This window comes from Ovis aries, chromosome 15, assembly GCF_016772045.2.
Source record: "Ovis aries strain OAR_USU_Benz2616 breed Rambouillet chromosome 15, ARS-UI_Ramb_v3.0, whole genome shotgun sequence".
NCBI classification, from domain to species: Eukaryota; Metazoa; Chordata; class Mammalia; order Artiodactyla; family Bovidae; genus Ovis; species Ovis aries.
In genome coordinates this window covers 62247486-62259862 of record NC_056068.1, presented here as the reverse complement: position 1 = coordinate 62259862, position 12377 = coordinate 62247486, and the positions used below count along the sequence as shown (strand labels likewise).

Genomic DNA, 12377 nt, shown 5'->3' with positions numbered 1-12377 from the left:
CATAAATTGTAATGTGAAATGACATTTTTATAAAAAAGAACATATTTTCCTAAACAAAAAACTTAGTAATAAAAATGGCATTGTTTTCTATTTGTCAATCTCCTTCATATCTGGCTTAAAAGGACACAACTAGCTTATCGTATCTGCTTCTACATTTTTCTGTTGCAGTATCATATTATGTAGCTTATGGAAAATTCTACTGTACACTAGTGAGAATATAAAAATAAAGGCATATAACACTGTAGTATTATAATGAAAATACTTTTTAAGTTGCAGATCCCCTTAAAGATCTTCTCACATTTTTCTATTGATGTAAACTGACCTTTGAGTCAACCTAAAATTGTGCTGTGAATTTGTTGAGAAGATGGAAGAAGTGAGCTAAATTAATTAATATAACAGGATGTAAAAAAAATACAGTAAAAATGGATACATTAAAAAAATAGAGTTAAAGCATTTAGAAATATTTAGGTATATATCAGAAGAAACAGTCAAAATAATTGGAAGTGGGAATGGCGAAATGTAGGCCAGCTGATAACTGTTTTCCAATGTTTGCTTTCTGGCTCTTTTTTTTTTTTTCCACAAATGCAAATATTACTTTGGGTAAAATTAAAAATTAACAAAACACAGGAAAGAAAGAAAATTAAATGAGGCATAACCCTGCCCTTCAGTTCAGTTCAGTTGCTCAGTCATGTCCAACTCTTTGCGACCCTATGAATCGCCAGGGGGTTATCTAATGTAAGAGTGATCTTATATACCAATTGTTGTTGTTATTCAATCACTAAGTTGTGACCCACTTTTTGTGACCCCATGGACTGCAGCAGGCCAGGCTTCCCTGTCCTTCATTGTCTCCTGGAGTTTGCTGAAACTCATGTCCATTGGATTGATGATGCCATCCAACCATCTCATCCCCTGTCACCTGCTTCTCTTCCTGCCCTCAATCTTTCCAAGCATCAGGGTCTTTTCCAATAAGTCAGCTTTTCACATCAGGTGGTCAAAGTATTGGAGCTTAACCATCAGTCCTTCCAATTACTGTTAAACATATAATAGATTCTCAGTTACATGGCAGCATGATAGATTGTAATTCCTTGGCAACAGATAACACAATTTTACTAAAACTGCCTTAAACAAGAAGGACATTTATTATCTTACATTATACAAGTATAGAGGTTGAGTAGATTCCTGATATGGTATAGTTGGTGCCTGAGCAATGTTGTCAGGGACCAAAGTTCCTTCTTTTTCACCACTCTGCCATCCTCACTGCCCTCAAACTGACTCCCCTGGTGGTCAAATAGGGCTTCAGCAATTCCAGGTGTTAAGATGAGACAATAATATCCAGCATAAGAAAAGACTCATTTCTTTCTGTGACTCCTAGGAGCAAAAAGAACTTCTTAGAAGCCTCCCTTCAGAATACACTTTCCTTCTGAACTCTTTGACCAGGATTGAGTTGCTTGCCTATTTATAAATCAGTCAGTGGCTACGGTAATGGAATTAGGTAACTGGTTTAATTTAATCTTCTATGGTGAAGAAAATTTTTGGGAATTAACCACTGTGACTCCAGATATAAGATGTATTTTAAGATAGTTACATATTATTAAAACTGCTCAGCAAAAGGAAAGAGAGTAGACATCCTTGTCTTGTTTCTGATCTTGGAGGAAGATCTTTCAGCTTTTTGCCATTATGATGTTAGTTGTGGGCTTGTCATATATGGCCTTTATTATGTTGAGATAATAAAGAAGGGCAGTGCCAAAGACAGTTCAAACTATCACACAATTGCACTCATCTCACACACTAGCGTTAACACTCGCATTAGCAAAGTAATACCCAAAATTCTCCAAGCGAGGCTTCAACGGTAGGTGAACTAAGAACTTCCAGAAGTTCAAGCTGGATTTAGAAAAGATAGAGGAACCAGAGATCAAATTACCATCATCCATTGGATCATAGAAAAGGCAAGAGGATTCCAGGAAAACATCTACTTCTGCTTCATTGACTACGCTGAAGCCTTTGACTGTGTGGATCACAACAAACTGTGGAACATCCTTAAAGAGATGGGAATACCAGACAAGCTTCCCTGCCTCCTGCTAAACCAGTATGCAGGTCAAGAAGCAACAGTTAGAACTGGACATAGAACAACTGACTGGTTCCAAATTGGGAAAGGAGTACATCAAGGCTGAATATTGTCACCCTGCTTATTTAACTTATATGCAGAGTACATCATGTGAAATGCTGGACTGGATGAAGCACAAGCTGGAATCAAGATTGCCAGGAGAAATATCAATAACCTCAGATATGCAGATGACACCACCCTTATGGCAGAAAGTGAAGAGGAATTAAAGGGCCTCTTGATGAAGGTGAAAAAGGAGAGTGAAAAACCTGGCTTAAAACTCAGCATTCAAAAACCTAAGATCATGGTATCTAGTCTCGTCACTTCATGGCAAATAGATGGGGTAACAATGGAAACAGTGACAGGCTTTATTTTTGGGGGCTTCAAAATCACTGCAGATGGTGACTGCAGCCATGAAATTAAAAGACGCTTGCTCCTTGGAAGAAAAGCTATGTCCAATCTAGACAGCATATTAAAAAATAGAGACATTACTTTGCCGACAAAGGTCCGTCTAGTCACATCTGTGGTTTTTCCAGTAGTCATGTATGGATGTGAGAGTTGGACCATAAAGAAAGCTGAGCGCTGAAGAAATGATGGTTTTGGATTGTGGTGTTGGAGAAGACTCTTGAGAGTCCCTTGGATTTGAAGGAGATGCAACCAGTCCATCCTAAAGGAAAACAGTCCTGAATGTTCATTAGAAGGACTGATGCTGAAGCTGAAACTCCAATACTTTGGCCACCTAACGTGAAGAACCAACTCATTGGAAAGATCCCTGATGCTGGGAAAAATTGAGGGCAGGAGGAGAAGGGGACGACAGAGGATGAGATGGTTGGATGGCATCACCGACTTGATTGACATAAGTTTGAGCAAGCTCTGGGAGTTCATGATGAACAGGGAAGCCTGGCATGCTTCAGCCCATGGGGTCGTAAAGAGTCAAACACGACTAAGGGACTGAACAACAACAAATGTACCTCAAATGTACTTGTTTTGTTTTTTAATCATTGTTATTTTAAGCCGTTAAGTTTTAAGGGGGCTTTTACAACCAGTAAAGGATTTATATATTTAACTTTATAGTTCCAAACTGTTTTCCAAAGTGGTTTTCCCAGTGTATACACTGACAGTGTCTGGGAGTTTCCATTGTTTCACTTCTTCACTAATATTTGGTAATGTCCAATTTTAAAATTTTTGTTAATCTGATGAGTATGTTTGTGGAATCTTGGAGTTTTAATTTTCATTTTCCTAATTACCAGTGAAACTGAGCACATTTTCCTATGTATATTGGCTATTTGAATATTCTCTTTTATGAAGTACCTGTTTAAATACTTTGTATATTTTTCTGTTATATCTGTCATTTTTTTCTTACTACATTTAAAATATATTCTTGGTGTTAGTCTTTTTTGGGTTATATATGTTAAAAATAACTTTTTTCCAGTTTGTGATTTATCTGTTTATTCTCTTTGATATTTTTTGGTGAACAGAAGTTTTTAATTTCAGTAGTAAAGAGATTAGTCTTTTGCTTCATTACTAGTGCTTTTGGTGTCTTGTTTAAAAAAAATCCTTCCTCAGTTCAAGAGCAACTAGTATATTCTGTAGTATCTCACAACAGGATTATCCCAAATTGGTTCTCTGATCCATTTGGGATTATCTTTGCATATTATGTGAAGCAGGGGTCAAATTTCACTTTTTTCTGAAATAGATGTGTAGTCATCCCAGAACTATTTATTCAAAATAAGCAGTCCTTCCTTTTGTATATGATCTATAAATATGTGTACACTCATAAGAATATCATTGGTCTGGATTCCCGGTTTTATTTCATAGGTCTTTTTTATTTTCCCGCAACATTGTCACGTTGTCTTAATTCCTCTAGTGTTAAATAAAACTTCATAATTGATGGAACAAGTCTTCCTACTTTTTAAAAGAGTATCTTGGCTATTCTTCGTCATTTGCGTTTCTGTTTCTGTATTAATTTAAAAATTACATTACTAAGTTTTGCAAGAACTATTAGGATTTGTCTGAGATTGCATTGAATTGAGTTTTTCAATTTGAGGATAATTGGTTTCTTTTCACTTTTGAGACTTCTGGTATATGAATATGAGATATTTCTTCATTTATTTAGATATTATTTAATCAAGTTTTATATTTTTCTGCCTAAAAATCTTAAACATGTTTTGTTAGATTTATTCTAGCTAATGCAGATGTTATTTTAAGTTTTATTCCCAAGATTTTTTTCCTAGTATACAGGAATACAGTTGGTTATTGTGTATTATTTTAATTTCCCTCTAGTTTGCTAATTCTCTTATTTATTTTAGTATGTCATTTGTAGTTTTTAAAAGTAATTTTTATTCGCAGTTATTTCATCAGGGAATTGCTTTTCAGTCTATATAGCTTTTATTTCTTGCTTTCTCATACTACCTTTAATAAAATGTAGTGGTAATTTTAATTCTTGCCTTATTCATGATCTCAAAGAAAATGCTTTCAATTTTTTACTATTAAGCATGATGTTGCTGAAGCCTTTTTGTATATTCTGCTGATTAAGGAAATTCTCATTTGCTTATTGTTTTCTGAGAGCTTTAAAAAGTATCATAAACAATTGTTGCATATTTTCAGATGCTTTTAAAAAAATCTGTGATCATGTAGTTTCTTTCTTTTAACATCTTAGTATATAGAATTTCATTAACTGATTTTCTATTGTTAAATCTTACGTTTCTGTGGTACATTTACTTTATTATGATACATCATTTTTATCCATTGTTAGCTTCAGTATGTGCTTATTTTGTTTAGAATTTGGATCTACTTTCATGAACTATACTGGCCTATAATATTTCATTTCCATATTTTGATTCCTTGTTTTGGTATTATCTGTATGGTTTAAGTCCTTTGAAATATTTTCTCATACTTTACTGTGCTATCTGTAGATATGGATTTTTAAAAATCCGTTGTGGACTACCTACAATTTTTTCCTCAATAATAAAATAGAATTTATGTCAATTAAATATACATACACTCTGTACATTAAAAAGGATAACTATACCTTTAAGGATGCATATCAAAAGTATTAGAGGTCTGTAAAGGTTTGGAAAAGGAATGGAATTAGAAAACAAGCACAGAGTAGTCAAGTACAGAATTCTGCGTGGACTGAAGAGGTGAGCCATGAACTTAAGTACAATTAATTTAACATGAGATTAAAACAAAGGGATCCTTTTCTCTTCAGTTTCTCAGTCAGAATTAAATCAAATGCAGCATTTTTTGGTTCATTGGGATTCTTGATCTGAAGCTTGATGTTTTCTTCAGTTTTGGATAATTCTAAGTTATTAGGTTTTCAGAATATAGCCTATTTCTCTCTTCTTTTGGGAATGGTTTTATAGCCTCTCACTTTATACTTCATCTTTCTTAACTTTCTTCTGTACTTTCCATTTTTTAATTTCCTTACTGCATCCTCCATACTGTACCTGATCTATTTTCTAGTACACAGATTCTCTTTTTAACTATGTCCAGTCTTCTACCGAACATATGGATTGAGTTATCAATTGTTGATTATATATTTTTCATACCTAGAGATTATACTGGGATCTTAAAAAAAATCTGGTATTCTTTGCAGATATAATAGTTTCAACCTTGACTTTATTTCTTTAAACATAGTAAGCATATTTGTTTTTAAATTCTGTTTGTGATAATGCCAGAAATCTACGGTATGTGTATGTCTGTTTTGTTATCTGTTTTTTTTTAAACTTGTTCTCATAATGCAATGCTTCTTTCCATGCCTAATTATCTTTATGTGCTACTCACTCTCCCTGAAAAATTATCCAGAAGATTCCTTACAGAAGATATCCAGATTATTCCTTACAATAAAGAGAGAGACATTTTATTTGCTTAATCAGCTCTTCCAGTATGGCAGCATTTAAAATCATATTCAGATTGATGTATCTTTCACTATCCTGTGAAGTAACTTTTCTTAACAAATTTATCTGAAGTTTTTAAAAACTTCTTGTGATGATACTTTTTGTTTAATCTTCTCTTTCTTCCTCTCCCCCTCCCTTTTCTCCTTTATGCTTTATTTGCTTGACAGCAAAGTAACTCTCCTATTGAAGATGGTTATTTTTGCTTCAATTTTATCTGAGAGTTAACTCTTCTGATCTACTAAATATAGTTGGTTTTTTATTAGACTCCCTGCTTTGGCAGGCCCTAGGTTTGAATTCCATATCTCTTAAGCCAGAGGCCACCAAAGCTGTTACTAAATTTTATAACCATGTAACATTCATCAGCAAATTCAATAAGACAGTTTGATTCATTGAACCTAATAAACCACTTAAAAATAGCAGTTTTCATTCATGTGTCATGTAAGGCTGTCAAATGAAAAGTATTCCTTATAACGGGCCATTGTCCAAGAAATCCATTTCACTCTGAAAGCAGATTCCACCCCTTTGCTTACCTTTTCAGTCTCTCTGAAACAAGTTTCACAACAGAAAAATATTTGTGAGCAGAGAAGTCAAATTCAGGAAGAAACTTAGATTCCTTTTTTGTATTCTCCTGCCAGTAACTTCATAACCACAGCATTGGGTTTGGCAAACTTTAAAATTCTATTGACCTGGGACTTCCCTGGAGATCAAGTGTTTAAGATTCTGTGTTTCCACTGTGGGGGAGGGGGGGCGGGGGGGGCGGCGTGCAGGTTTGATTCCTGGTTGGGGAACTTAAGATCCTGCATGCTGGGCGGTACAGTCAAGAAAAAAAAATCTATTGACCTAATCAGTAAGCATCATTAAGCTATAACAACATAAAATTAATAGTCAAAATATCTTGATTTATAGAGACTAATAGGAATTTGACACTATAAAAGTGTTGATCGCAGACATTCTGACTAGTGTGAAGTGGTACCTCATTGTGGTTTTGATTTGCATTTCTCTAATAATAAGTGATGTTGAGCATCTTCTCATGTGTTTGTTAGCAGATGAATGGATAAGAAAGCTGTGGTACATATACACAATGGAGTATTACTCAGCCGTTAAAAAGAATACATTTGAATCAGTTCTGTTGAGATGGATGAAACTGGAGCCGATTATACAGAGTGAAGTAAGCCAGAAAGAAAAACGCCAATACAGTATACTAACACATATATATGGAATTTAGAAAGATGGCAATGATGACCCTGTATGCAAGACAGCAAAAAAGACACAGATGTGTATAGCGGACTTTTGGACTCAGAGGGAGAGGGAGAGGGTGGGATGATTTGGGAGAATGGCATTGAAACATGTATACTATCATGTAAGAATCGAATCACCAGTCTATGTCTGATGCAGGATACAGCATGCTTGGGGCTGGTGCACGGGGATGACCCAGAGGGATGTTGTGGGGAGGGAGGAGGGAGGGGGTTCATGTTTGGGATCGCATGTACACCCGTGGTGGATTCATGTCAATGTATGGCAAAACCAATACAGTATTTTAAAGTAAAATAAAGTAAAAAAAAAGTGTTGATATTTTATTAAAATAAAGGGCATTTAAAAACATGAACAGAATCATACATCATTTAGTAATGCAGAACTCTATTTTAGTCAACTCTGAAAACTTGAAAGGGCAACAGTATCTTGATTTCATTAACATGGAGGAACATTAGGTTCCCAAGCACTGCAAAGACAATACAATATAGTGTTTGGAGCAGGGACTCCGGAGTCAAAGAGTCCATTTTCAAATTCTACTTTCACCACTTACTAGCTGCAAAACCTCTGGAAGTTTACTAACCTCTCTGTTCCTTTGTTTCTTCACCTGCCAAAATGGGGATGATGATTTTACCTATCCAAGAAAGATTTGTTTTGAGGATCACTGCTGCTGCTGCTGCTGCTGCTGCTGCTGCTGCTGCTGCTGAGTCGGTTCAGTCGTGTCCGACTCTGTGCGACCCCACAGATGGCAGCCTACTAGGCTCCCCCGTCCCTGGGATTCTCCAGGCAAGAACACTGGAGTGGGTTGCCATTTCCTTCTCCAGTGCATGAAAGTGAAAAGCGAAAGTGAAGTCGCTCAGTCGTGCCTGACTCTTAGCGACTCCATGGACTGCAGCCTACCAGGCTCCTCCATCCATGGGATTTTCCAGGCAAGAGTACTGGAGTGGGGTGCCATTGCCTTCTCCGTTTGAGGATTGAGTTATAATAATATATATTATGAGCTGAGACCCCCTCCTGGCAGGTAGTATGTGTCCTTTAAGTGTTAACTTTTATTTCTGAACAACCATTTGTCTAAAAGCCTTCACCTGAACACAAGAATTAGCAATAGAATGGAAAACTGAAGTGGAATGGAATACTGAAATGGAATGGAATACTGAAATGGAATGGAATACTGAAATGGAATGGAATACTGCATATCTGTTAAGAGGGAATAATGGGAAACTTGAAGATAAAAGAAGTTCACATTGCCCTCTTACTGATATCTCTTGACACATCACCACAAGTTGTGGAACCACTCCTCCTCATCTCCAGAGCACATATCTGCTTACCTTGCTCTCCGCTCCATTTGGACATCCAAAATCCATGTGCAAAACTGAGCTCCTGAACTTGACAGCCCTGCCTCCCCAAATGCTCCAGCCTGCAGTCTTCCCTCCACTGCTCAGTCTACCCAGGTGGTGCTCAGGTCAAAAACTTCAAAATTATCCTTGACTCCTCTCTGTCTCACCTTACATGCAGTCCATCAGTCAATCCCACTGGCTAGGTCTTTGATACTTTTAAGATTTTAAAAATGTTTTATTTGGAATTGTTAATTGTTTTTAGTTGGACTGTTAATCCAAATAACATAGCCTATTATTTTTAGGAATGGAAGTTTGCCTTTTAGAAAGTTTCTTACATACACAATTGTGATGGTTAATTTTTTCGTCAAGTTGGCTGTGTCACAGTACCCAGATACTTGGTCAGACATCTGTATCTGTGAAGATAGTTTTTAGATGAGATCAACATTTAAATTGGAAGACGCTTGTTCCTTGGAAGAAAAGTTATGACCAACCTAGATAGCATATTCAAAAGCAGAGACATTACTTTGCCGACTAAGGTCTGTCTAGTCAAGGCTATGGTTTTTCCAGTAGTCATGTATGGATGTGAGAGTTGGATTGTGAAGAAGGCTGAGCACCGAAGAATTGATGCTTTTGAACTATGGTGTTGGAGAAGACTTTTGAGAGTCCCTTGGACTGCAAGGAGATCCAACCAGTCCATTCTGAAGGAGATCAGCCCTGGGATTTCTTTGGAAGGAATGATGCGAAAGCTGAAACTCCAATACTTTGGCCACCTCATGCGAAGAGTTGGCTCACTGGAAAAGACTTTGATGCTGGGAGGGATTGGGGGCAGGAGGAGAAGGGGACGACAGAGGATGAGATGGCTGGATGGCATCACTGACTCGATGGACATGAATCTGAGTGAACTCCTGGAGATGGTGATGGACAGGGAGGCCTGGCATGCTGCGATTCATGGGGTCGCAAAGAGTCAGACATGACTGAGCGACTGTACTGAATTGAACATTTAAATCAGTAGACTTCGACTAAAGGAAATTACTCTTTATAATGTGGATGGGCCTCATCTAATCAGTTGAAGGTTGTAAGAAAAAAAGATTGAAGTTCCCTAAGGAAGAAGGAATTCTGCTTCCAGATTGCCTTTGGACTTGGGTTGCAATATTACCTCTTTCCTGGGTCTCCAGCCTTTTGGCCTGTCCTAAAGATTTTCAGTTTGTCAGACCGCACAATCACATGAAGCAATTCCTTGAAGTAAACCTTTCTATATATATACTCTGTTAGTTCTCTTTTCTCTGAAGAACATTTACTAATATAATACCTATCAGGATGGCTAAAATAAAAAGTAGTAATAATACCAAATAGTGGTGGGGCTTTGGAGAAACTGAACACTTTTACATTGCCAAATGGGGTGTAAAATGGCATAACCACTCTGGAAAATAGTTTGACAGTTTCTTTCAAAACTGAAAATTGACTCAATATTTATTCAGCCCAGCAGTTACACTCTTGGACACTTATCCCTAAGAAATGAAGACATTTGTTCATATAGAAACTTGTATATGAATATTCATAGCAGCTTTATTCATAAGAGCCAAAACTGAGAACAACTTAGATGTCTTTCGGTGAGTGCATGGTTAAACCATAATATGTCTATACCATGGAATATTGCTCAGCAGTAGACAGGAATGAACTATTGATATGCACAACAATGTGGATGAATCTCAGTATAATTATTATGAGTGAAAAAAGTCCAGTCTCAATGGGTTTCATGATATATGATTCCATTTATATAATATTCTGGAAATAATAAAATTAGAGAAAAGATCAGTGTAGTGGTTATGGAAACAAAGAAGCTGCGTGAGGGAGCCTATGTTGATGGTACAGTTCTATATCATGATTGTAGTGGTAGTTGAATGAAGCTGTATGTATAATAAACTTTCACAGAATTATAAACACAGACACATACACAAACTAGTGTATGTATAATCAGTAAACTAATCATAAGCTCTCTGAGTTGTACCAGCGTCAGATTCACAGTTTTATTATTGTCCTGTTACTATACAAAATGTTAACATTAGGAGAGGCTGAGCGAATGGTGCATAGGACTCATTGTACATTTCTTTGCAACTACTTGTGAATCAATTATTAGAATGAAAAGTTAAAAAAAGCTTCTTGCAGCCTGATTCATACTTTTTTCTGGGTTGAGAAAGACATTTAAATGCCTTGGTTTTTAGCAAAAGGCAGTTATCACATTCCTCCTTTCCCAATTTTGTTGGGTTTAAAGATTGCATTTTTGTTCATTAGTATTCTCACTGTCCTTACAAAATGCTTTATATCAAAACAAAGTTAGGAAGCACAGTATCTATCTCAGACTTGGTATGATGAGGTTAGTACTGAGCCAAGCCTTGTCTGTAACATTAGGAACCCAGTGTTCGGGTGTTTAGGAGCATAAAATTTGTTCTCAAGGGTACTAAGGTAACAGAAAAAGCCACTGAGAAATAGAATAGGATCATTGTTGCTGAGTGTTTTGTGTATCAAGATCAGAGTAACAGTGATGACAAAACTGTTATTCAGTGTTAAACCTGGAGGGTTATGGGATACAAGTTGTTTTATTTTTAGGATAACTGTGCTTTTACTTGAAAAGCCTAAATAAATTTTTTTTCAGTTAAAACCTTTTTATATTACAGGAAATAAATGTTAATATGGAGAACAATTTTAAGACCGAGTCAGCGTCATCTGCCTTTTCTCTTCAAAGTTCTTCAGAGACATTGTTTTCTATCCAGCTATTAGATTTCAAAACAAGTTTCCTGGAAGCATTAGAAGAATTACGTATGAGAAGGGTAAGTTTCTTTTTAAAATGTTAAGTCAGAGAACTTGATTTTGTTCATTACTTTTTTGTCTTAAGGAGAGAAAAAGACAACAAAATAGCTTCTTATTTAGAAAAAAGAAATCTAGCCTCACTAAGGGAGTAAAAGAGAAAAGGTCAGATTTAGTCAACATCTGGAGGTGGAAAAGAAGTTATAAACCAAGGTAAAAAATAAAAGAGATTTCTTAAGCTAGCTAGCATTGAATGCCTTGGAATGCATAGATAGCATTACAGTTGGATACTGTGATTAAAAAAAAAGAACTGCTGCTTCAGATTACAGTTTTGATAGGTACTAATGAAATGATTAAATGATGAAATAAATAACATGATTAAGTGACAGAATAAATATATGTAGTATTTTGACTTCAAATAATAAAATATCCCTGTTTTTAAAAATGATAACCCTGAGATTTTTAGTAAGGGGATATCTGGTATTAAATTGTAAAAGATGTTTGGTTTTAGCAGGAGATTTGTATTGGACAAAAGCCCTTAAAAGCATTTCATTTCTGAGACTCTGAATTTGCAGAACACGTTATCAGCTCTGTGTTAGATTTGAGTTGGTAAGATTCTAAGATGAAAAAGATAAATTCTTAATCATTGTAATAATGATATAGGGATGAAGTAATTAGGACTTACATGTAACTGAGGGTAGATTCTACTATAGAGAGAATCAGTAAAATTTGGTGACTTCCTGGAAATAAAGTATAAGTAGGAGTAAAAAAATAATCTGAAACAGTTTTATTTTTATGAACCCTGTTTTAAGATTTTAAAATATTGAAATTTGTTGTCATAATAAGAAAATTTAATTACCACTGTGTCCATCCTATATATAAAGCTACTTTCAACCAATATAACAAAAGTCTATTAAACAAAGAAGACATTATGCTTTAAAAAAATAGACATCTTGGATAAGTATTGAAAACAACTTTTTATAA

General features: G+C 35.6%; 1 protein-coding gene across 6 annotated transcripts in view; it reads left to right on the top strand.

Annotated features, from left to right (window-relative positions):
* CCDC73 (coiled-coil domain containing 73) overlaps window positions 1-12377 on the top strand; it is a 151851-nt gene that overhangs the window by 29377 nt on the left and 110097 nt on the right. For all 6 annotated transcript variants that reach the window (XM_027979601.2, XM_060399506.1, XM_027979599.2 and 3 more), the window contains exon 2: window positions 11264-11416. In XM_027979601.2, coding sequence (XP_027835402.2) covers window positions 11279-11416 — 138 coding nt within the window. In that variant the 5' untranslated portion in view covers window positions 11264-11278. The remainder of the gene's footprint in view (window positions 1-11263; window positions 11417-12377) is intronic.